General features: G+C 44.7%; 1 protein-coding gene across 2 annotated transcripts in view; it reads right to left on the bottom strand.

Annotated features, from left to right (window-relative positions):
• Positions 1-780: 780 nt before the first annotated feature.
• Positions 781-26528, bottom strand: part of TUBGCP2 (tubulin gamma complex component 2) — an 88152-nt gene continuing 62404 nt past the window's right edge. For both annotated transcript variants that reach the window (XM_005310794.5, XM_005310793.5), the window contains exons 14-18: positions 16528-16648; positions 14474-14617; positions 11646-11774; positions 3223-3386; positions 781-1158 (exon numbers count right to left, since the gene is read on the bottom strand). In XM_005310794.5, the coding sequence (XP_005310851.2) occupies positions 1044-1158; positions 3223-3386; positions 11646-11774; positions 14474-14617; positions 16528-16648 (673 nt within the window). In that variant the 3' untranslated portion in view covers positions 781-1043. The remainder of the gene's footprint in view (positions 1159-3222; positions 3387-11645; positions 11775-14473; positions 14618-16527; positions 16649-26528) is intronic.

Genomic DNA, 26528 nt, shown 5'->3' with positions numbered 1-26528 from the left:
CATACACAAACAGTCCCGAGGACCAGCCCTATGTGGAGTGCATGCCCACAGTGTCTTGCAGAGCTGACAAAGGCCTAGATAACTGGAGCCCCTCAATGTGCAATCCTGAGTAGTAAGGGATGGAGGTGATGAGCTCTGTCATTTCTCTGGGTCACTCCTCCAAACATTACTTACTTGAATAATGAGTGGGTTGAGCCTCAGACAGATGTTCTGATTCCATTAGACTTGGGAAAAATATTTCAGACAAACCTCTCCCCCCATCCCCACCCAATGAAAAATGCAGATTCATGTCAACCAAAACATTTGCAAACCTATGTGGCATTCACTGAACTATTTTGCTCAAAAATTCAAAATGACTTTTTGTTTTGAATTTTACTTCAATTTCATTTTAAAAGTTTGAACTAAAAATGGAACAAAAAGTTTAGTTTAATCCAAAAGAAAAAAAATTCAGTTTGCCAAAAACCAAAAATTTGTTTCAGGTCATCTGAAAGTGAATTTCTCTTCCCGTTTTCCAGTTTGGTCAGACTGAAAAGTCTGTTATTTGCACAGCTCTGGCATCTATGCCGCAATCGAAGACAGACATTGAAAAAGGGCCTGGATCCAAACTTAAGTCATGGGGGACTCCCCTGGGCTTCAGCGAGCTTTCTTCAAGCCCTAAATCACAACACGGAACCACCTTACAGCTCAATCTATGCATTAGCAGAACTTCATAAGATGACCAAGTTTTAGTTACCCAGAATGACTGAAGTGAGATGTAAATTCAGGATAACAGAGACCAAATAATTCTGATGTTTTATTTCTTTATATATTATACAACACACACACTTTTAATATTTGGTAAAAAAGTTAACAAAAGTATCTCAGAAGTGACAAAATCCTTTCCCTGTTTAGATTTCAGAAGCTCAAACACTATCTTATTAGACAACTGTTGTTTTATAGCTTTTATGGAGTTTAAAGTGCAAACTACTCACAGATACAACTGGGCAAGAGTACTGTATTCTGATGCGAAAGGTGCAGCATCTAAAATATGTAACATAAAAGCTTCATTGGGTGGCTACAACGACCCTGGGAAGAAGGGGAGCTTCGGAAACTACTTTCTGACTCCTTTGTGCAGAAATATGCTCCAGCCGCTCTGTGTAGAATCCATTAAAATCCAGCCTAGGGGAAAGCAAACACATATTCAATAGTCTTCCCACAAATGGCCCAGAAGTGTGAAAACAGAGAGAAGTGGTAACAGGCTTCAAATGCTATTCAGGGGTTTCAAAATTCCATAGTAAAAATGAGAGATTCCTGGGCATACACCTAAAATTCACCAGTTACTATAATTACCATTATTTATGATTTACAGTGTACTTATGGGAGACCTTATAGAGGTAAATTTCAGTTATCTAAATGGCTCAGGGGTGGGAGCATATTGGAATTTCAGAAAATCAGAGTTTGCCAAAACTGGATTTTTTGTTAAGGAAAATGTTGATTCTGAGAGACTTTTCTGCGTTTACCTGTGTTTAAAACAGAATCATCACAAATATGCCATAAAAGCAAGTTGTAAGGCTTTGTGTCTGGAACTTTCAAAGTACTTTACAAAGGAAGATAGGCAGCATTAGCCCCATTTTACGAATGGAGAAACTGAGGCACAGAAGGCTGGCATGACTTGCACTAGTCCAAATAGCAAGTCAGTGGCAGAACTGGGAAAAGATCCCAGATCTCCCAACCTCCACTCTGGACTATGCTATAAAACTGAATGGTTTCAGAGTAGCAGCGTTTTAGTCTGTATCCGCAAAAAGAAGAACAGGAGTACTTGTGGCACCTTAGAGACTAACAAATTTATTAGAGCATAAGCTTTCGTGGACTACAGTCCGAAGAAGTGGGCTGTAGTCCACGAAAGCTTATGCTCTAATAAATTTGTTAGTCTCTAAGGTGCCACAAGTACTCCTGTTCTTCTTTTTATAAAACTGAATGTTACTAATCCAAGTCTCAACTATTATTAGGGAAAAATGATTCTGAAACATCAAGCAAAGCTCTGTGTTTTAGGAAGGGTCTCTGGGTAACAAACGGGTATTATATATTTTGGTTACAAGCTACTACTAGCCATTTAAAATTACTTCTATGCGCAATAAACACACTGTCTCCTCAAGGGAAAAAACAAGACTATACACTTTAAAATAAGGATTCTTGCTTTGTGAACCAAAGCTACAGCCTATGGCCCACTGGGGCTGTGCATCTCACACCTGCCCATCAATTCTGTAACTGCAGCTATTTCAACTTAGAAATGTTAATACAAGGAACATTTCCACGCTTTTAAATCCAAGCTGGTAAGTATCCTAGACTGTAACTCCACTGATTTTCCTCCTGTGGCACACCAAATTAGGAATGCCAAGTCTCTCTGCCCCACTCCATCCTCACTCATCCCCTTAACCCTACAGTTGTTTGGTGCCTTAGCTGTGCATTTCCAGATATTAACATATTTGGATTTCATTTAATTTTAATTTTCTCTCATAAAAAATGAGCCCAGTCCAGTACTGTAAATGGCTTGCCACCAGTGGACATCAATAGCAACAACAGTCTCAGTTCCTCTGGGAAAAAAAATATACTGGCAGGAGTGCATAGAGCGAGAGGCACTTCTGTTTGATGCACTTCACCCAAGCCTCAACTGAGAAGGATTTTCCCAGTGCATACTCTGCGGGGATGAGAAACTGGCAGTGCCTCAGCAGGCCCTACATATTTCACGCCATGTTGCAACATAGCTGCGGAGAGATCTTAAAGACCCAGTGTTACTAATAAATAATACCTGGCACTTTTATAGCAGCTGTTCATCTGTAGATCTCAAAGCATTTCAAAGGCAGCACTATTATCCCCATCTTGGAGATGGAGAAACTGAGACGTGGAGTGGGTAAGTCAGTTTCCCAAGAAGTATAGTCATTTCAGTGACACAGGACAAGGCTATGACCAAATACAGTGAGGCTAGCATCATTTACAAAGTCAGATTTTCAATAGCTTAAAAAAGAACCCCCCATTTCCCCAACTTTATGTCTTTTAAAAGTACATTTAAAAAAGCTATTTGCTGAACTGCTGACTAAAGCTTCTTGCTATTTCAGTGTTACACTGATAGAACAGCTGGCTGCCATGATACAACAAAAAAGGAATAAAGAACAAACTTCAGCCTGGTCTAGAGTTGGACTCTTTCCTTCCTGTGCTACTAGGAGACAGTTCCACTCTGCTCACCTGTAGATGATGTTGATCATGCTGTGCTCACAGTCATTGGTACTGTACACGCTCAGCTTATCCAGAAGGTCCAGGAGATGTGTTGAGAAATTGCTGTCAAACTTGTTGATAGTTGCCTCAAAGCCAGATGTTAGTTGGAAGGCGTCTGCATGCTCTGCTAAAAGCTATCAAGAGGAGGCCACAGTAAGTGAGAGTGCTTAGTAAAGCTTTGCGAACTTGCTCCAAGCAACCTTGTTCTCTGGAATTTAGCCATGGAACTTCCAGGCTGTTAAATGAAGGGAACACGGGTTCGGGGGGAAGCAGCTGACTGTGGTATTACATAAGAGCAGCCATACTGGTTCAGACCAAAGGTCTATCTAGCCCAGTATCCTGTCTTCCGACAGTGGCCAATGCCAGGTGTCCCAGAGGGAATGAACAGAACAGATCATCAAGTGATCCATCCCCTGTTGCCCAATCCCAGCTTCTGGCACACAGAGGCTAAGGACACCATCCCTGCCCATCCTGGCTAATAGCCATTGATTGACCTATCCTGCATGAACTTATCTAGTTCTTTTCTGAACCCTATTTTAGTCTTGGCTTTCACAACATCCTCTGGCAAAGAGTTCTGCAGACTGACTGTGCATTGTGTGAAAAAAATACTTCCTTTTGTTTGTTTTAAACCTGCTGCCTATTAATTTCATTTGGTGACCCGTTTCTTGTGTTATGAGGAGTAAATAACACTTCCTTATTTACTTTCTCCACATCAGTCATGATTTTATAGACCTCTATCATATCTCCCCTTAGTCGTCTCTTTTCCAAGATGAAAAGTCCCAGTCGTATTAATCTCTCCTCATACGGAAGCTGTTCCATACCCCTAGTCATCTGCCCTTTTCTGAACCTTTTCCAATTCCAATATATCCTTTTCGAGGTGGGGCGACCAAATCTGCACGCAGTATTCAAGATGTGGGCGTATCATGGTTTTATATAGAAGCAATATGATATTTTCTGTCTTATTATCTATCCCTTTCTTAATTATGTCCAACATCGGTTGCTTTTTTGACTGCTGCTGCTGACCCCATCATTTTATATGTATAATTGGGATTGTGTTTTCCAATATGCATTACTTTGCATTTATCAACATTGAATTTCATCTGCCATTTTGTTGCCCACTCACCCAGTTTTGAGAGATCCTTTGGTAGCTCTTCACAGTCTGCCTGGGACTTAAATGTCTTGAGTAGTTTTGTATCATCTGCAAATTTTGTCACTTCACTGTTTACCCCTTTTTCCAGATCATTTATGAATATGTTGAATAGGACCGGTCCCAGTACAGACCCCTAGGGGACAACACTATTTGCCTCTCTCCATTCTGAAAACTGACCATTTATTCCTACCCTTTGTTTCCTATCTTTTAACCAGTTACCAATCCACGAGAGGACCTTCCCTCTTATCCTATGACAGCTTACTTTGCTTAAGAGCCTTTGGCAAGGGACCTTGTCAAAAGCTTTCTGAAAATCTAAGTACACTATAGCCACTGGATCCCCTTTGTCCACATACTTGCTGACCTCCTCAAAGAATTCTAGTAGATGGGAGATCATGCCTCACCATTTACAAAAACCATGTTGACTCTTCCCCAATAAATTATGTTCATCTATGTGTATGACAATTTTGTTCTTTATTATAGCTTCAACCAGTTTGCCCGGTACTGAAGTCAGGCTTACCAGCCTGTAATTGCCAGGCTCACCTCTGGAGCACTTTTTAAAAGTTGGCATCACATTAGCTATCCTCTGGTCATTTGGTGTGGAAGCGGATTTAAATGATAGGTTACGGACTACAGTTAGTAGTTCTGCAATTTCACATTTGAGTTCCTTCAGAACTCTTGGGTGAATATCATCTGGTCCTGGTGACTCATTACTGTTTAGTTTATCAATTTGTCCCCAAATCTCTAATGACTCCTCAATCTGGGACAGTTCCTCAGATATGTCACCTAAAAAGAAGGGCTCAGGTTTGGGAATCTCCCTCACATCCTCTGCCGTGAAGACTGATGCAAAGAATTTATTTAGTTTCTCTGCAATGGCCTTCTCGTCCTTGAGTACTCCTTTAGCATGTTGATTGTCCTGTGGCCCCACTGGTTGTTTAGCATGCTTTCTGCTGCTGATGTACTTAAATTTTTTTTTTTTTTGCTATTTTTTCTTGAGTCTTTGGCTAGCTGTTCTTCAAATTCTTTTTTTGGCCTTCCTAATTATATTTTTACACTTCATTTGCCAGAATTTATGCTCCTTTCTATTTTCCTCACTAGGATATTAGTTGGGGATTGGTCCTGCTTTGAGCAGGGGGTCGGACTAGATGACCTCCTGAGGACCCTTCCAACCCTGATATTCTATGATATAACTTCCATTTTTTAAAGGATGCCTTTTTGCCTTGCACTACTTCTTTTACTTAATTGTTTAGCCACAGTGGCACTTTTTTGGTTCTCTTACGTTTTTTTAATTTGGTGTACACTTTTAAGTTGAGCCTCTATTAAGGTGTCTAAAAAGTTTCTATGCAGCTTTCAGGGATTTCATTTTTGGCGCTGTACCTTTTAATTTCTGTTTAACTTCCTCTTTTTTGTGTGGTCCTCCTTTCTGAAATTAAATGCTACAATGTTGGGCTGCAGTGGTGTTTTCCCCACCATAGGGATGTTAAATTTAATTATATTATGGTCACTATTACCAAGCAGGTCCAGTTATATTCACCTCTTGGACCAGTTCTTGTGCTCCACTTAGGACTAAATCAAGACTTGCCTCTCCTCTTGTGGGTTCCAGGACTAGCTGCTCTAAGAAGCTGCTCTAAGATGTCAAGAAACTTTATCTCTCCATTCCGTCCTGAGGTGACATGTACCCAGTCAATATGGGGATAGTTGAAATCCCCCAGTTATTATTGAGCTTTTTATTTTAATAGCCTCTCTAATCTCCCTGAGCATTTCACAGTCACTATCACCATCCTGGTCAGGTGGTTGGTAATATATACCTACTGTTATATTCTTATTATTAGAGCATGGAATTACTATCCATAGAGCATCTATGGTACAGTTTGGTTCATCTAAGATTCTTTCTTCATTTGATTCTATGCTTTCTTTCACATATAGTGCCACTCCCCCACCAGCATGACCTGTTCTGTCCTTTGGATATATTTTGTACCCTGATATTACTGTGTCCCATTGATTATCCTCATTCCACCAAGTTTCTGTGATGCCTATTATATCAATATCCTCATTTAATATGAGGCACTCTAGTTCACTCATCTTATTATTTAGACTTCTAGCATTTATATATAAGCATTTTAAAAACTTGTCACTTTTTAGCTGTCTGCCATTATATAATGTAATTGGATGGGACTTTTTTCATTTGACTGTTTCTCATCAGATCCTATCTGTATTTTATCATCTTCCATCCTCTCCTCCTTACTAGGACAGAGAATCTCCATTAATAGATCCTTCCCTAAAGGATGTCTCTGTCCGAACCACGTGCTCCTCCGCACCTGTCGGCTTTCCTCCAGCCCTTAGTTTAAAAACTGCTCTACGGTCTTTTTAATTTTAAGTGCCAGCAGTCTGGTTCCACTTTGCTTTAGGTGGAGTCCATCCTTCCTGTATAGGCTCCCCCTTTCCCAAAAGTTTCCCCAGTTCCCAATAAACCTAAACCACTCCTCCCTATACTATTGTCTCATCCATGCATTGAGGCCCTACAGTTCTGCCTAACTGGACCGGCACGTGGAACTGGAAGCATTTCAGAGAATGCTATCATGGAGATCCTGGACGTCAATCTCTTACCTAGCAGCCTAAATTTGGCCTCCAGGACCTCTCTCATATCATTCCCTATGTCATTGGTACCTACATGTACCACGACCACCGGCTTCTCCCCAGCACTACACCTAAGACTATCTAGATGTCTCAAGAGATCCGCAACCTTTGCACCAGGCAGGCAAGTCTCACCATGCGGTTCTCCCGGTCATCGCAAACCCAGCTATCTATGTTTCTAATGATCGAATCGCCCAATACGTGTCTCTTCCTAATAACTGGAATTCCTTCCCCCAGAGAGGTATCCTCAGTGCAAGAGGATACCACATCATCACCTGGAAGGAGGGTCCCAACTATGGGATCACTTCCCTCTGCTCCAGTTGGATGTTCTCCTTCCCTGAGACTTTCATCCTCTTCAACAGCACAGAGGCTGTCAGACTGGGGGTGGGACTGTTCTACTATGTCCCGGAAAGTCTCATCTATGTACCTCTCTGTCTCCCTTAGCTCCTCCAGTCCAGCCACTCTGGTCTCCAAAGCCCATACACTGTTTCTGAGGGCCAGGAGCTCCTTGCACTGAATGCACACATATGCCACCTGCCCATAGGGCAGGTAACCATACATGCTGCATTGGGTGCAATAAACTGGATAGCCCCCAGTCTGTTGCTGGATTTCTGCCTGCATTATCTTTTTATCTATTATCTATTTGAGAGATCAAATCCAGGTGCAATGGAAGTAAAACTGGAATCATCACTAAGAGATGTGGAGAACCAGTATTGGCGTGGCCATGCCAAGTGGAATTGGGGGTAAAGCATAATAAAGCTTTACCGTCCAGGGTAGCAGGAAGGCGTCTGGAATGGAACCCAGACGGCAGCCTTGAAAGGAGAAGAATTGGTGACATTTTCTGTCGTACTTGTTCACATATAGGTCTGTCTGGGAAGTCCCCCATTGCTTGAAAATGCCTCTGGCTACATCTGGGCAAACAGACCACTCGTGATGACTAAAGAAAGACCTGCTCAGGTGATCTGCTAACTCGTTCTGCACCCCTGGAAGATAAGAGGCATCAAGGTAGACTGAATGGGCTATACAAAATTCCTATAGATGAACTGCTTCCTGAAAAAGGAGGGATGAGCAAGCGCCTCCCTTCCTGTGGAGGTAAAACATGGCTGCGGTGTTGTCTGTCAGAACAAATAGGTTTCTCCTTCTGATATGAGGCAGGAATGACTGACAGGCAAGACTAACCACTCTGAGCTCTCTAATGTTGATATGAAGAAAAATCTTTGTCAATGACCAAAGACCTTGAGTTCTGAGGGGCCCCAAGTGAGCTCACTATCCTAGCACTGACGCGTCTGAGACCAGAGTCATTGACGGTCAAGGGTGGATGAAGACCACCAATTCAGAGAAACAAGAAGGAACTGTGAATACAATGTCCAGAGAAAGATGGCTTGGCAAGTACACTGAGACCAGCCAAGTCTGGAAAGGTCTGAGATACAGTCTCACATGTTGTACCACTTATGGGCACGAGACCATGGAGTTCAGGAACCTTATACAGTTTCGGGCTGTTGTGATGGGATGACATTTGAGGTGTGTAACTAGAGATTGGACCGATTGGAATTGTAACTTTGGGGGGGGGGAGGGGGAACACCCTGGCCTGGATAGAGTCCAACACACACCAATAAACACTATCCTCTGTACCAGACAAAAGGGTAGATTTGGCCTTGAATGTTGATTGGATGAGTCAAACACTGGACACAACCAGAGTCCTGGACCGACCCTTGACTAGTCAGTCATTCAGATAAGGGTAGGCCTGCACTCCTAATCTCCTCAGGAACACTGCCACTATGGCCATACATATTGGGAATACCCGAGGAACTGCAGACAGGCCAAATGGAAGCACAGTGAACTGGTAATGTGACTGCTTCACTACAAACCTGAGGAACCTTCTGTGCCCTCAGTACATTGAGGCATAGAAGGAGGCATCTCTTAAATCAAGGGTGGCGAACCAGTCCCTGGGATGCAATGGTGACCATGCAGAACTTTCTCTTTTTGAAATAGTTGTTAAATTGATGCAGGTCTAAAATAGATCTGAGACTCTCCTTGGCTGTCGGGATTAGGAAATAACAGGAGTTGAAACCCTTCCAGCCTGTGGGAGGATTCTTTTACTACCTCCATCTGTATGCTCAGATTTAAGACTACACTCATTAATAACTCTTGGTGAGCTTTATAGTCATCTGGGGGAGGCAAAATGCCCTCGACTGAGACTGCCTTGTCAGGAGAGGAGGACAGGGAGGCCAGCACTGGTTGTGGATGCTCTTCCTTCCCTTCTTTATCTAGGAGGTCCTGTTGAACCTATTTTTGGAGTCTGGTACTGGGTTCAGTACCAGAGTCGGGAAGAGGTGCTGCCCAGTGGGAAGGTGCAGGACACCTTTCCGAGGCCACCAAATAGAAGTGCCTGGAATGCGTCCTGGAAACTAGAGGAAAATCCCACAGGTTCCAAAAGGGCCTTTAGACTGGCGTAGGACCCCAGTGACCTCCTGGCCAACCACTTGATGGTGCTCCTGTGACTGGAACCATCGAAGGGTAGAAATGTCTGGAGAAGTAACAAAAGCAGCTTTGAAACTGGGAAGAGTATGACCCAATCTCTGACTCAGAAGAGGTCAACTCTCATTCCAGTGGCCATGGGAGTGCAGCTCCTGACTGTGCTGGCTATCAGTGCAAAGGTGGAGAGATCTGCAGCGAGGCCAGCATCGTGGGTTTCCCCTTTGATGATATCAAAGGGCAAGCTGTCATGGGTATGTGAGACTGGTCCAGTACCACGCGTTGTAATGATCCAGCCAGTTCACCCGTGTCCGCCAGCACTGAAAGCGACAACTCTTGTACTGCCAGTGACACCGGTACTGTCAGCAAGAGATCACTAGCAGCTACAAACACCTCTGTCACGGTCGGTACTGAGAGTGTCGGTATGGTGCTGTGCTGCAGATATGGGAGCCTCTTCTGGCTCCGGACTCAACAGTACCTGCATAGGTGCTGGCTTCGGTGGTACCAAGGCAGAGGAGTGCTTGGGTTTAGAGTGCAATTTACTCTGATCCCCATGCCTGGCAGACTTCATTGCTGTGGACTGCCCCCTTTTGGCAGTCTGCTTTTTATGCCTCTTCCTAGGCACTAGGATTGGTGCCAGGACTCTGACATGGTAGGATGCCAAAGCACTCAGTGCTGATTCTGACTGGCTGGCTCAGATGGAGGTCTCGGTGCCTCCTCCATGAGCAGAAACTTTAGCCGGGCTTCCTGATCTTTTTTTGTTTGAGACTTAAAGTCCTTGCAAATTTTGCAAAGGTCCCCGTATGAGCTTCCCCAAGGCACTTCAAGCAACTTGACTGTGGGTTGCTCAAGAGCATAGACTTATTATAGGAAACACAGGGCTTGAAGCACAGTGACCAAGGCATCTCTTGGCACCAGGGATTGATGGAAAAGCAGATAAACACAGAAAATCTAACTGACTGACTAAACACTAGTAATTTTACTACTAGTGACTAATTATTTACAATATATAAAGAACAAAATTAACTGTGAGAACTTGCAAATGCAAGAAGAATAGTTCCAGAGACCATCATGGTTGGCAAAAAGAAGCTGAGAGGGCACGGGGTTGGCTAGGTGCTTTTTACCAATGCTAGTGGTATGTGGCAGCAGAGGGTGCTCAAGTTTCCCCAGCGGGTACCACTGAGGGAAAAAATTCTGGCGATTTTGCACTGGGCACACACACCAAGAGTGGAATATCTGTGTGCAAGTGCTCAAAGAAGAACACTTGTGGTGAAATGAGAAGGTAAGCATTAGTGGAAATGTGTTGTTCTGAAGTATGCGTAGATTTGTAATTCTGAGTCTGTAAGGATTCTGTATCTCAGCAAGGATCTGCACTAAACAGCTGCTGTGTGGAAGTGGCCCTTACCCAGCAGACCCACTCCATGTGTGTATGGAGAGGCAGATCTGCTGACTTTAGTGACCAAAGTAAGCATTCAGTGCTTTTTTATCTGTTGACTGGGCTGGCTCTGTAGGGGTAAGGTTGACAGAAAGCTGGATTCTCTTCCTTTCCTCTAGCATCAGAATTGTGTATTAAGTTCCAGTCAGTTACAGCAATGCAAACCCACTGAAGACAACAGAGTTGCATGGCTGTCACTGGAAGCTTGCAGAACCTCTATGAATGATAACCATCCCTGAGAAGAAAAAAGCTCAGCCTGACTGTCAGAGCCTTGGCTGAACTTGTAGTGCTAGCAGTTAGAAAAATATTTTCTTTTTCTCTTGTAACCTGAGCACATTTGTTCTGAATTCACTAAAGGCATGTGTAAGGACATAATAGACATGGAACACTGAGGGGCCATTTCTCAGAACGAAGCCGCTCTTTGAGGAATGTTTTGAGTGTATTTATTTACACAAACTTCTAAGTTCACACTTAAAAGGAGCCTGGCTGGTTAGTTTAAAGAACACTTATTCCCTCCTTGTTACCAAACGGGAACAGCACACGCTGCTGGCTGGATGATTGTGAAGTACCTCTATGGCTTTTTCAGTGCAATGGAAGAAAGGTAGAAAGAAAGAGAAACCAGACTTCCAAGGTGCTGTCTGGAAGGAAGAATTAGCCAGTTAAGAACAAGTATATAAATATTCTGAAAAGTGGGTGCCTTACTTTATTAGTTAGCTGCTTCTTCACAACTTCCTCGGCACGCTCCTGTTCTGTTGGTGGGCCCAACATTGTGCCGTGCTCTAATGTAAGCCGGCCCATTTCATTATTCAGCTTCATGCTTTGGGTAAATCTCTGTGGGAAGAGTAGATGATAAAACATTGTAAATGTTAAGCCACTTTTCTATAGTTAAAATGAAGCATAAGAACTGGTTTTAATTCGGGCAGGACTTTAGAGCTTCAATAGTTCACAAAAGCCTTCTTCCATAGCAGTGGGGTACATGCGATCAAACCCTGGTTAAGGCAGCGATGAAGCTGGTGTCTCCCATCAGACTGCCCATACATCACTAAAACAAAACATCATTTTGCATGAGACACCAGTGCTGGGTCATGACAGGCAGACACAACTGTATTACAGGTCAGGATTAAGGTGCATTAGGGGTGCCCACGACTGAACAGTAAAGGGTGCTGCAGATCAGTACAGTGGTGCTCTGGCAGAGTTTGGGGGAAGAGGACAGAAAGGAAGAGCCTGGGGTGCTGAGGGTTAGAACAGAGATGCAATGACAGAGATATACAGGGACCTTGCACAATGCACACCTCAATATTCCTGACTACCAACTCCTCTTCTAACCACTAGGTTAGAAGGCTGGTTTCAAGGAGGAATGGGACTAGAACAAGTCTGGGAACAAACAGGTGCAGGAACTATTGCAGCTGTGGGTGAATGCTTTGAGCAGCCATTGAATGCTACTGCTGCTGCTGCTGGGCTTAACAGCCAGTCTGCTGACTCTTCCAACCAATCAGGCATAGATGACAAATCTGAGGAACTGAGACTGAGGTGTCAATAGAGAAGACTGTGGAACAAACTGATAAAATTAAACAGTAAAAAGTCACAAGGACCAGATGGAATTCACCCAAGGGTTCTAAAAGGATTCAAATATGAAATGGCAGAAATACTAATGAGTATGTAACCCATCATTTAAGTCAGGTTATGTACCAGATAACTGGAGGATAGCTAATGTAACGCCAATTTTTTAAAAAGGCTCTAGCAGCAATCCTGGCAACTATAGGCTAGTAAGCCTAACTGCAGTACAAGGCAAACTGGTTGAAACTATAGAAAAGAATAAAATTATCAGGCACACAGATGAACTCAATATGCTGGGGAAGAGTCAACACAGCCTTTGTAAAGGGAAATCACGCCTCACCAATCTATTAGAATTCTATGAGGATGCCAATAAATGTGGACAAGGATGATCCAGTGGACATAGTGTACTTGGCCTTTCAGAAAACCTTTGACAAGGTCCCTCAACAAAGGATCTTAAGCAAAATAAGCAGTCATGGGATAAGAAGGAAGGACTTCTCATTGATCAGTAACTGGTTAAAAGACAGGAGACAAAAGATGGGAATAAATGGTCAGTTTTCAGAAAGGAAAGAAGTAAATAGCAGGTTCCCCAATGATCTTTACTGGGACCAGTGCTGTTCAACATATTCATAAAATGATCTGAAAAAAAGGGTAAACAGCGAGGTGGCAAAGTTTGCAGATGATACTAAATTAGTCAAGATAATTAAGTCCAAAGCAGACTGCGAAGAGTTACAAAGGGGTCTCACAAAACTGGGTAACTAGGCAACAAAATAGCAGATGAAATTCAGTGTTGATAAATGTAAAGTAATGCGCATTGGGAAATATAATCTCATCTATACATACCAAACGATGGGGTCTAAATCAGCTGTTACCACTCCAGAGAGAGATCCTGGAGTCATTGTGGTTAGTCAATGTGCATCAGCAGTCAAAAAAGCCAACAGAATGTTATGAACCATTAGAAAGGGATAGGAACAAAACAGTAAATAGCACAATGCCACTATATAAATCCATGGTACGACCATGCCTTGAATACTGCATGCAGTTCTGGCTGCCCCATCTCAAAAAAGATCTATTAGAATTGGAAAAGGTACAGAGAAAGGCAACAAAAAAGGATTGGTGATATTGAACAGCTTCCATATTAGGAGAGGTTAAAAAGACTATTCAGCTTAGAAGAGAGACAACTGAAGGGAGTATTATAGAGGACAATAAAATCATGAATGATGTGAAGAAAATGAATAAGAAAGTGTAATTTACCCCTTCACAGAACACAAACAAGAGGGTCATCCAATTAAATTAATAGGCATCAGGTTTCAAACAAACAAAAGGAAGTATTTGTTCACATAATATACAGTCCACCCAGTGGAACTCGTAGTCATGGAACGATGTGAAGGTCAAAAATAGAAGTGGGTTCAAAAAATAATTAGGTAAGTTCATGGAGGATAGGTCCATCGATGGCTAGTAGCCAAGATGGTCAGGGACGCAACCTCCTGCTCCGGATGTCCCTGGGTATCTGACTGCCAGAAGATGGGACTAGATGACAGGGGATGGTTCACTCAGTAATTGCCCTATGCTGTTCATTTCCTCTGAAGCATCTGGTAGTGGCCACTGGCGGAAGACAGGATATTGGACTAAATGGACCATTTATCTGACTAAGTATGGCCATTTTTATATTCTTAACAAGCACTACAAGTCAATTCTCATCAGTACTAAACTCCATCAGTATTCTTGGAAGCAGAACATAAAATCAAACTTTCCCTAGGATGTTTCAGTCATCATCTTCTTGTCAAAGCAGCTGTCAGAATAGTAAAAAGAAAGCTAAAGAGGCTGCTCACAAGAACAGGAGAGACCAGTGAAAGAAGCAAAGTATTCCAGAGGGAGGAGAGAGGGGCAAGTCAAAAGAAATGGCACTGTGAGAAGAGGGAAGTGGCATTTTGAGCAGCTGCAAACACTGTGGTGCGTGCTGGGAGGCCCCATACCTGCATACAGTTTGTGAACATGACACAAACAGACATCAGCTTGGAAAAGATCTTCAGCAGCTCAGGATTTGTTAGCATGCAGTCCTTTAGACAGTTATCCAGAAAGCTGGTATGATGGCTCAGGACATCATCAATATTGGAAGCCTGTTATAGGAAAACACAACAATAAACAACACATCAACCAGTTCCTTACACTAACCTGCTACCAGAGATTTAAAATATCGTTAGTGATGTGAAATAAATTAATGGAAAAAGAAAAAGTAAAATTGCTATGAGATATTGAGAAGATAATAGTGCTTAAAATATAAGGTTAAACTCAGACAGGAAATACATTATGGGAACAAAATGAGATTGAGATACTGTTTCTGTAGGGTTTTACAAGTTTTTAGTTATCTCAACTGATATGACTTCAAGTTTTAACAAGTTTACATTCAGATAAAACTCTGCGCTGACTCAAGATGTGCAGAGATTAAGAACACAAACTGAGTCATGAGAAGGTATTATAGCAAACACATCCAAGACATCTGCTTACACTTCTCAGAGCCAACAAGGGTCAAAAGCACAACCTTTCCCAGAACTAGAATGGAATAGGGATAAACCCCATTCCCCGATGAGTCAGATATGTTGGTTCTATCTTTCCTTATGCCAAGGGGTTCCTTTTCCATTTCAGAGCTCTTTTTTACGACAGTCAACTTGGTGAAAACTGGGGTAGATTGGCACAACGCAGAACATCAGCCTGAAAGGGGCTGCAGTTTCCCGTAATTTCTAAATCTCAGTGATCCTAATTCATGGAATACCAGGTAGGGAAAAACTGGCCCAAACAGTCCCAAAGTGTGATTAAGAGCCAGTTCTGTGCTCCAAACATGTAGTGCAATATATGTCTTATTGAAATCAATGGAAGTTTTTCCCAGATGCTTGGGGAGGTCTAAACCCTTGCTGACAATTCCCTTACAAGACTGTATCATGCCTTTAATAGCAAATTAGTGATTACGATGATTCTGTTTCATAACTGACTGTCATAACAAAAGCAATGTATATGTCACCCAACCTTCCTGACCAAAAGTCTAGTCCTCTGGATCCTCAGGGAGGGTGGAGTGAACATACAAAAGAATTCAGAGAGATCATTAGTCATAGTCACAGTCAGAGAGTCAGCCAAAACTCTGCATCAGTGATTCCTAGGTATGTCTAAAACCTTTGCATCCCAGTACTCTGGGACCATTCTCCCCTCATGCAAAGGAATTGAAATCTTTCTTCTGTTCCTGTTATTTTCTTCTCTCTTGGTAGATGGGATCCAGCCACTGCTGGCACCATGTCACATGGTGGTGTAAGCAGGAGCTGGAGCACAGAGAAAAGTGTGTTTCTAAGAGAGAAAAAGCCTTTATTAATAATAAAGCTGGAAAGTGAAGAAGAAGAGTCAGCACTACCGTGGTGTGGCGAGACCAACAATTTTAGCCCTGTGTCTGCCTGCACAGCAACAGCCTCTGGAGGAATAAATTTTGGAAAGAAAAAGAGCTACTTTTGTGCGTCTCCCACAAAATTGTGTGTTGCAAACTCTTCTGCAGGAGTTAACTATTCTCCTAGCAGGTTCTGGTGCACAAACACATACAAAAATCAAACTAGCATTGTAAACGTCAATCACTGGAACAGCCAAATGCCAAGGGACAACATTGTTACGGAAAGTCACTCCAATCTAGACTTCTAAGAAGGCAATAAAATAATGGGGAGTAAGACAAGTGTCCTTCTGGAAAACTCTTGTCTGGAACCAGTATATTCCCTTAGCTGCCCCTCCTTAAGTCTCTTTCCTTTCTAGGCAGAAGCACTGTCAGGCTTCTGATGTTATCACCACAGGAACAGCACTTAAAGAATTCCCAACAATCTCTTCTGGCGCAGTAAGTGTGGGGAATACAGTAACTGTTTTCCGGAGAACAGTACATTTAAATATTTACTTTAAGTAACGGAAATCTGATTTTTTCTTAAACAAAAGGGATAAGAGTAACAGTTCGGTGACTTGGGACTCTTGTCCAACTGGCCACCGGTCAAATCACTAAACTCACCGATTTCAAGTTTTTCTCAAGGATATGCCATGTAGGTTCCATCACTTCAAACATCATATAATACTGGATATTCTGTACAAAATTCAACATCCGCTGTCGTAGTGTGAAAGCACCAGCAAACCTGAAAGAGGCAACAAGCAGCAAGCTCAGATATGGCAACATCACTGGGAATTGACTTTAGAGAGGCAGGTGAAGCACAACAGAAGACAACCACCCAGAAGACAGAAAATAAAATGTTTACTCACCTTCTCATAATTTGTTCTTCGAGATGTGTTGCTCACATTCATTCCAATTATGTGTGTGCATGCCGCGTGCACAGTTCGCCAGAAGGTTTTTCTCTTAGCAGCATCCATTGGATCGGCTCTGGAGCACCCTGGAGTCGCGCCTTCATGGCGCCACATGTAGGGCCCTGCCAACCCGCTGCCTCTCCAGTTCCTTCTTGCAGGATACTCCGACAGAGGGGAAGGCAGATGGGGTTGGAATGGATATGAGCAACACATCTCAAAGAACAACAGTTATGAGAAGGTGAGTAACCATTTTTTCTTCTTCGAGTGCTTGCTCGTATCGATTACAATTAGGTGACTCCCAAGCCTTACGTAGGAGGGGGGGTTGGAGTTTATGGAATCGCTGATTAAATCACAGCCCGGTTGAACACTGCATCGTCCCTGGTGTGCTGGGTGATTGAGTAATGTCAAATGAAGGTGTGGACTGAAGACCACGTAGCCGCTCTACATATCTCCTGGATTGGTCCCCGGGCCAGGAAGGCCGACGAAGATGCCTGAGCTCTGGTGGAGCGTGCAGTCAGAGTGGGGGCAGGGACCTTTGCGAGATCGTAGCAAACCCGGATACGGGATGTGATCCACGACGATATCCTTTGTGTGGACACTGGGAGGCCTTTCACCCTGTCCGCTACCGCAACAAATAGCTGGTTTGACTTGCGGAACTGCTTATTTGTTCAACATAAAAGGCCAATGCATGCCGCACATTCAAGGAATGGAGCTCTGCTCGCGAGTATTGGCATGGGGTTTCGGGAAAAAGACCGGAAGGACTATGTCTTGATTGGCATGGAAATTCGAGACCACCTTCAGGAGGAACACCGGGTGAGGTCGCAGTTGCACCTTATCTTTGTAAGAAATGGCATATGGGGGGTGGGATGTGAGAGCCTTGAGCTCGGACACCCTTCTGGCTGATGTTATTGCAACCAAAAAGGCCACCTTGTAGGAAAGGTAGAGAAGGGAACAGGTCGCTAGGGGCTCGAATGGGGGCCCCATCAGCCTCGAGAGTACCTAATTAAGGTCCCACGTGGGAGGTGGGCTGCTGAATATGAGGATATAATCTGTCCAACCCCTTGAGGAACCGCCGCACCATTTCATTAGTGAAGATGGTGCGTCCATGCTCTCCTGGGTGAAAAGCTGAGATAGCAGCCAGGTGAACCTTTATTGAGGAGTGAGACAAGCCCTGCTGTTTCAGCTTTAGGAGGTGGTCCAAGATAAAGGTGACCGATGATTCTGTTGGAGGGATACGACTCTGCGAGCACCAAATCGCAAATCTCTTCCACTTGGCTAGGTAAGTCACTCTAGTTGAAGGTGTTCTGCTACCCAGAAGAACCTCTCTAATGGGGTCTAAGTATGTGAGCTGTAGCAGGTTCAACCACGACAGACCACTTGTGATTGTGAAATGACCTGCTGAGGTGGTCTGCTAGGTCATTCTGCGACCCTGGAAGACAGGACGCTTCCAAAAGCATGGAGTGTGCTATGCAGAACTCCCAGAGCTTGAGGGCTTCCTGACACAGGGGAGAGGAGTGTGCTCCCCCCATCTGTTGATCTAAAACAGGGGTCGGCAACGTTTGGCACGCGGCTCGCCAGGGTAAGCACCCTGGTGGGCCGGGCCAGTTTATTTACCTGCTGACGCAGCAGGTTTGGCCGATCGCGGCCCCCACTGGCTGCGGTTCACCGTACTGGGCCAATGGAGGCGGCGGGAAGCCGTGGCCAGCACATCCCTCGCCTGCGCCGCTTCCCACCGCCCCCATTGGCCTGGGACGGCGAACCGCGGCCAGTGGAGGCCGCGATCGGCTGAACCTGCCACGTCAGCAGGTAAATAAACTGGTCTAGCCGGCCAGGGTGCCAAACGTTGCTGACCCCTGATCTAAAACATCACTGTTGTAGTGTCTGTCGGGGCCAATGTGCATTTGCCCTCCAGGAGAGGCTGAAAGGACTGACATGCCAGTCAGACTGCCTGAGCTTCCTTACATTGATGTGAAGCATCAGTTCCTCCTGAGACCAGAGGCCCTGAGTTCTGTGCTCCCCAAGGTGTTGCCCCTACCCCATGGTAGAGGCATGTGTGGTCAGACATAGGGATGGACAAGGTTTGGAAAACGCAACCCCTGCACACACCAAGTGCAGGTCGAACCACCAGTGAAGAGACTTGAGAACCTCCGGTGGAAGGGTAACCACCATGTCTAGACTGTGCCTGCTTGGTTGATACACCAATGCTAGCCAAGCTTGGCGAGGTCTGAGTCTGAGCCTCGCATGTTGCACTACATATGTGCAAGATGCAGAGTTTTAAGCAACTCCTTACTGTGGTTATAGGGAATCATTTGAGGTCCTGTATGATGTCGTGAATGGCCTGGAAGCGGGATTGAGACAAGAATGCTCTGGCCTGTGTTGAGTCTAGCACTGCCCCTATGAACTCTATTCTCTGAGGAGGGGTGAGCGTTGACTTTTGAGTGTTTAGGAGGAGGCCCAATGCATTGAAGGTGGATCTTATGAGGGAGACATGCTGATCCACTTGTGTTCTGGACTGGCCCTTGACTAGCCAGTCATCTACGTAAGGAAATACCTGAACCTGCCTTTTCCGCAGAAAAGCGGCCACGACGGACATACATTTGGTGAACACTCAAGGTGCTGATGATAGGCCGAAAGGTAGTACTGTGAATTGGTAGTGGGAACTCCTGACTGTAAACCTTAAGAAGCACCTGTGGGGCAGGATTACGGAAAGGTGGAAGTATGCGTCCTTCAAAGTCGAGGGCAGCATACCAATCTCCTGGATCCAGGGAGGGGATGATAGTGGCCAAAGAGACTGTTTGAAACTTTAGTTTCTTCATGAACTTGTTCAGACTGTACGGGTCCAAGCTGGGTCTGAGGCCCCCTTTTGCTTTCGGTATCAGGAAATACCAGGAGTAAAACCCCTTTCCCCTGAGCTTCAGTGGAACCTCCTCCACAGCCCCCACCAATAGGAGAGTTTGTACCTCCTGGACGAGAAGTTGCTTGTAAGAAGAGTCCCTGAAGAGGGACGGGAAAGGGGGTCAGGAGGGAGGGGGGCGAAGGAAATTTGAGACAATATCCCACTTCTACCATGCAGAGGACCCAACGGTCTGAGGTGATTTGGGACCATGTTCGGTAAAAATGGGACAGACGTTCCGAAAACGGGAAAGTGGGATCCAGTTGAGTGGTTGGTATAACGCCCTTGAGCGCATCCTCAAAAGGTCTGCCCAGAGCCTGGTGGCTGCCTGGATTACCCAAATCCCATTATTCGGGGGTTGGGAATGGTGGTTCTGATTTCTGGGATGCCTACGGCTCTGGTCCTGCCTAGACTGCCCCTGGTATGGTTGTGTCGGGGGTTGAGGCCTAAATTGTCTATAATGGGTGGCAGGGGTGTGCAGTCCCAGCGATCTCAGAGTGACTTGGGAATCTTTCAAACCGTGGAGTCTCGAGTCCATTTTCTCTGAAAATAATGCGGCCCCCTCAAACAGTAGGTCCTGAATTATCTGTTGGACCTCCCCAGGGAGGCCCAAGGCCTGCAGCCATAAGCAAGGGCGCATTGCAATGCCCGAAGACGTCGTCTGCGTTGCGGAGTCTATTGAGTCTAATGCCACTCACAGCGACATGCTGGCGACTATCTTGCACTCATCAACGAGAGCTGAGAATTCCGGCTTAGAATCCGGACTGAAAATTTGGACATTGCATCCCTTGTCTTAAAGTTATAATGGCTAAGGATCGCTTGTTGGTTTGCGATATGAAGCTGGAACCCTCCGGTGGAATACATCTTCCTTCCGAAGAGGTCCAGCTTCTTTGCGTCCTTAGCTCGAGGGGTAGGCTCTTGCCTCTCCCTCACGTTAATGGCCGCCACTACCAATGAGTCTGGCAGGGCGTGGGTAAACAAAGATTCATAGCAAATTACTTTCTCTCAAATGCCTTAGCTGTGGGAGCCAGAGAGGATGGTGTTTGACAAAGTTTTTTTGTTCTCCTGAATGGTCTTTATTAGGGGAAGGGCCACCCTGGTGGGTCCTGCTGGGGATAAAACATCCACCATTGGATCGGACACCTCGGTGACTTCCTCCATCTGTATCCCGAGGTTGAGCGACCCGCCTCAGAAGTTCAAGGTGGACTCTGCTTTCAGGAAGAGGAGGGCCCGAGGATGTTCTTGCCACTGCCTCATCTGGAGACGATGATGAGGAGTCCTGAACATGGGAGAGGCCCTCCTGTCCACCCGGCTGCTCAAAACACTGTGGCTCAGCCCCCAAGTCAGTGTCCGCCTCGGTGCCAGCGCCAGTACTAGTCGCGGCGGCGGTCACGGTACTGTCCGTGGTACTGAGTGTAGCTGTGGTGCCAGGTACAGTGCCGGCTCTGCTGTCAGTGCCAGGCGCAGTACCAATTGTGGCGCTGGTGGTGGTAGCGGAGGCTGATGCCTGGGAGAAATCCCTGGCCCTAAATGTAGTCCTTCTCTCAGACGCGACCGAAAAGGTGCGTACCGAGGCGGACCCCTGGGAGGGGTGGTAAGTCCATGGGGTCCAGAAGGGCCACTGAGTCAGCATCTGAGCCGGTACTTGCCATTGTGTTAGCCACAGTACTGGGGGGAAAGTCTGGGTCATCCCCACTGTCTGCGAGTGCCGGCAGCTACAGTGTCGACCTCTCCGGGACACACATGAGTAAGTGTCTGATTCGGACTCTGCATGCAGGGACCATGGCAACACTATGCCCGTCGGTGCCAGGGCAATGTGGATCATTGCTGAGTCATAGCCTGCTTGCCTCTGGACTGCACCAGTGGCCTCTGAGTCTTTTGGGGCCTTGGAACCAGTGCAGTGGCACCGTGGTCGGGGGAGTGTGGACCTGTCAGTGTTCCAGGGCGTGGAAGGGAGGTCCAAACCCTCCACCTGGATCTCCTCCAGTGGCACCGGACTCAACAATCCTTCCCATGGGCCCAGAGTCAACGGTGCTGGCTGTTGAGCTGGAGGGGAGGTGCGGTCTTGCACTGGTCCCCGTCCCGTGGGTGGTTCACGTTCCTGTGCGTGGGACTTGAATACAAAGAAAACGCTTCAAAACATTTATTTGGTGTCACTATCTTCTAATCTTGGTGATAAATCCAGCATGAATTATTGTGCATTTGTTATTAGGATAGAATTTAATAAGATAAGGGAGTAATGTCTGTATGGTAGACTACAAGCATATTACTGGTTCAATGAAGACTTTAAAATATTGTTTTTCGCACCAAAGTAAAACCCTGAGAAATTCAAATACTCGAACAAGTCACTTATGGTGCAGTTATACGCTAAACAAACTAAATCAAAAATAGAACGGTGGGGGTCCATATTCATCCATTTAGAGTAAGTTTGCTCAGGTTGTCTGGAGAAAGGTGGCTTATCTAGCTGTCAGCCCTGCAAACTCCACTTGGGCTCTGAGACTGAAGCTGGGATTTTGCTTGTATTTCATCACCAGTAATAAGTAATCTACAAAGAGAATGTAGTTTACAATGTTGCTGAGGTATAAGCAAGCTTCCTCTACCATAGATATACAGTACTGGCTCTGCAGAACTAACATGAGAAGAGTGGAAATGGTAAAAAATATTTTAGTCAATAGTCAGCAGCTATAATCCTGACTCTGGAAGACAGTATTCACAGGCAAAACAACAACCAGGCATGTCTTTGGACCAGATAAAGGACAAGTGCTGTTACCTGGTGTATTTATTTAAGCCTAACTGTCTTTTTGGGAGGACATGTCCATAGGCTCCCAGATAAACAACCAGTGGAGCCATTGGACAATCGAGATGATAAAGGAGCACTCAAGGACAAGGCCATTGCGGAGAAACTACATGAATTATTTGCATCGGTCTTCACAGCTGAGGATGTAAGGGAGATTGCCAAACCTGAATCATTCTTTTTAGGTGACAAATCTGAAGAACTGTCCCAGATTGAGGTGTCATTAGAAGAGGTTTTGGAACAAATTGATAAACTAAACAGTAATAAATCACCAGGACCAGATGGTATTCATCCAAGAGTTCTGAAGGAACTCAAATGTGAAATTGCAGAACTACTAACTGAAGTCTGTAACCTATCATTTAAATCAGCTTCTGTACTAAATGACTGGAGGATAGCTAATGTGACTCCAATTTTTAAAAACGGCTCCAGAGGTGATCCCGGCAATTACAGGCCGGTAAACCTGACTCCAGTACCCGGCAAACCGGTTGAAACTATAGTAAAGAACAAAATTGTCAGACACATAGATAAACATAATTTATTGGGGAAGAGTCAACATGGTTTTTGTAAAGGGAAATCATGCCTCATCAATCTACTAGAATTTTAGTTTTTTAGAATGGAGAGAGGTAAATAGTGTTGTCCCCCAGGGGTCTGTATTGGGACCAGTCCTATTCAACTTAGTCATTAATGATCTGGAAAAAGGGGTAAAAGGTGTGGTGGAAATATTTGCAGATGATACAAAACTATTCAAGATAGTTAAGTCCCAGGCAGACTGCGAAGAGCTACAAAAGGGTCTCTCAAAACTGGGTGACTGGGCAACAAAATTGCATTTCTCAACATTGAATTTCATCTGCAAAGTGATGCACATTGGAAAACATAATCCCAACTACACATATAAAATGATGGGGTCTAAATTAGCTGTTACCACTCAAGAAAGAGATCTTTGAGTCATTGTGGATAGTTCTCTGAAAACATCCACTCAAAAAAGCAGTCAAAAAGCAAACAGAATGTTCGGAATCATTAAGAAAGGGGATAGATAAAAAGACAGAAATATCATATTGCCTCTATATAAATCCATGGTACGCCCACATCTTGAATACTGCGTGCAGATGTGGTTACCCTGTCTCAAAAAGGATATACTGGAATTGGAAAAGGTTCAATAAAGGGCAACACAAATAATTAGGTTTATGGAATGGCATCGGTATGAGGAGAGATTAATAAGGTTGGGACTTTTCAGTTTGGAAAAGAGATGACTAAGGGAGGATGAGATAGAGGTCTATAAAATCATGACTGGTGTGGAGAAAGTAAATAAGGAAGTGTTATTTACTCCTTCTCATAACATAAGAGCCAAGGGTCACCAAATGAAATTAGTAGGCAGCAGGTTTAAAACAAACAAAAGGAAGTATTTCTTCACACAACGCACAGTCAACCTGTGGAACTCTTTGCTAGAGGATGTTGTGAAGGCCAAGACTATAATAGGGTTCAAAAAAGAACTAGATAAATTCATGGAGTATAGGTCCATCAATGGTAATTATCTAGGATGGGCAGGGATGGCGTCCATAGCCTCTGTTTGCCAAAAGCTGGGAATGGGTGACAGGGAATGGATCACAGGGAATGGATCACTTGATGATTACCTGTTCTATTAATTCTCTCTGGGGCACCTGGCATTGGCCACTGTCAGAAGACAGGATACTGGGCTAGATGGACCTTTGGTCTGACCCAGTATGGCTGTTCTTATGTTAATTCAAAAACTCTTCAGAGGTGTATGCTTCAATATAATTGTTAAAGAAGTCTTTACAAAATTATGAATAAGACAGGGCTGGGACTACAGCATGGTTGCCCAGACAGCCTACATTTCCCAGCCTGCTTTGCTCGCCTGCTTCCAAGAGAGAGAAACTGGCTAGAATCACCAGGGGCTACCATGATTTTCCTCACACTGAAGATGAAGGGAGGTTCTAGTCCACCCCGTTCATGGAACTCCAACCATGGAACCAACTGCATGTGCTCCTTCATGAATTTCAGAGTGCCTCCCTGAGACCATTTCTGTCCCCTGAGAAAGATCACTAACCATTACACCTGCAAACCTAAGATAAGGCAGTACAGCCAAGGAGAGATCTCATTCGTTTTAAGGCCTAGAGACCATTACAAGGGTACTTTCAGAGAAGCAGAATTACAAGGTACTTTAATTAAATTTCCCTTCTCTAAAGATTCTGAGTTGTCGATGAACTGTGCTTGGTGCAAATCAGAAAGGGGCGTGTTAAGAACCTTAAGCTATCTTAGTACCTTCAGGGTATTCTGAGCTGACCCAGTCTCTGGTGTAAAGTAGGGTAGCCTTATTGCTACCAGCTATCCACGGACCTCAAAGGGCCATTGAAGCAACAGGGAATCACCAAAAGGTTTGTTATTAACTGTAATGGAGGGATAAAGCACCTCCCAAAATCAAAATCCTTAATTGCGACCAGCTCAAATAAGGGACATTGCAAAAGAAATCTTTTTTTAGCAGTGAAAGAGTTTGAGTTCATGTCTTGGAAACAGTTTCTGCAGGACTGACAGACCAAAGCAACAGTTGCTTTGTACATGTATAGAGGAGAGACTATGTGTCTGGCTTTCATACGTCTGGAAAAGAAACATTCCTGGGAAAGGCAGACGTGGCCCTTCCTCAGATCAAATGGGCTCTGACATAGGTATCTATGCTTTAGGCCAGCTAGGTCATAGCAATGCAAAATGCATGAGACAACCTTCTAAGATCTGGTCCTCTTAGTGACAAGAAGGAAACAGGATCAAATTAAAGAAGTAGTCACGTGGCCTGTGAAACATTGCAGCCAGGACCGGTAAACCCACCAAGCACGTTAATTCCAGCACGGAGTGCTAGGATGCAGTACCAGAGACTTGGCTGGTTTCCCCTAAACCCTGGCTATCTCCACTACCAAACTCTTGGGTGATGGTGGGAGAGGTAGCCAGAGGAAGAAGGGGTTACTAACTTTGTGGTTCTTTGAGATGAGAGTCCCTAGGCATATTCCATTGTAGGGGTATCTGCATCCCTGCACTTCTGATCAGAGATTTTAGGTAGCAGTCTCCATTTGGCTCACACTTGCGCTCTCTGTCTTGAGGCTATCTAGTACTGTGCGGGCAAACTGCCCTCAGTTCCTTCTCTCCCCACAGAGCCCTTTATTGAGAACTCCAAAGTAGAGGGGAGAAGGGAGGGTTGTGGAGCACCCATGGGGACACACATCTCGAAGAACCACAGTTACTGTACAAGGTGAGTAACCCATTCTTTCTTCTTTGAGTAGTGTCATTATGGGTGCTCCACTGTGGGTGACTCTACAGCGGTATCCCTGATGGAGGGGTGGGGCTTCAGAGTCGAGTCTATTACTGATGCTAATAATGTGGAGGCAAACATGGCATCACATGCTGAGTCATGGGTAACATTCATAACATTCTGAAAATGTATGAGCGGATGCCCAAGTTGCTGCTCTGCTTATTTCTGTAATGGGAACATTTTTGATGAAGGCTACAGAAGTGGAAACGGATCTCATGGAACGAGTTTGGATTCCAAATGGAGGTTGCAGATTGCGGGCATGACAGCAATAGTTAATGCAGTTCGATATTCATCTGGAGTCTCTGATCTGATATTGCAGATCCCTTGAATCTGTCTGCAATTGAGAGGAATAGATTAGGAGATTTCCTAAAGTCTTTTGTTCTATCCAAATAGAATGCCACAAAGCTTTCCTGACATCAAGTGTATGCAATATTGCTTCTCTGTTGTTAGGGTCAGGCTTTTGGAAGAAGGAGGGAAGGTGAATGAACTGTTTTATATGGAAGGACGAGGCTACTTTGGAGAGGAACTTTGGGTGTGATCTCAGTGTGACCTTTGCCTTAAAGAAAATTGTGAAGGGAGGGTGTACCATTACAGCCCCTATTTCCTCGATCCTCTGAGCTGACGTGATGGCCACTAGGAATGCTGTTTTCATAGACAGATGCATAAGTGAGTATGTGGCCAGGAGTTCAAAAGGGGGTTTTGTTAGGCCCC

This window comes from Chrysemys picta, chromosome 7 (genome assembly GCF_011386835.1).
Source record: "Chrysemys picta bellii isolate R12L10 chromosome 7, ASM1138683v2, whole genome shotgun sequence".
Classification (NCBI taxonomy): domain Eukaryota; kingdom Metazoa; phylum Chordata; order Testudines; family Emydidae; genus Chrysemys; species Chrysemys picta.
This window is presented reverse-complemented; position numbering and strand designations above follow the sequence as displayed.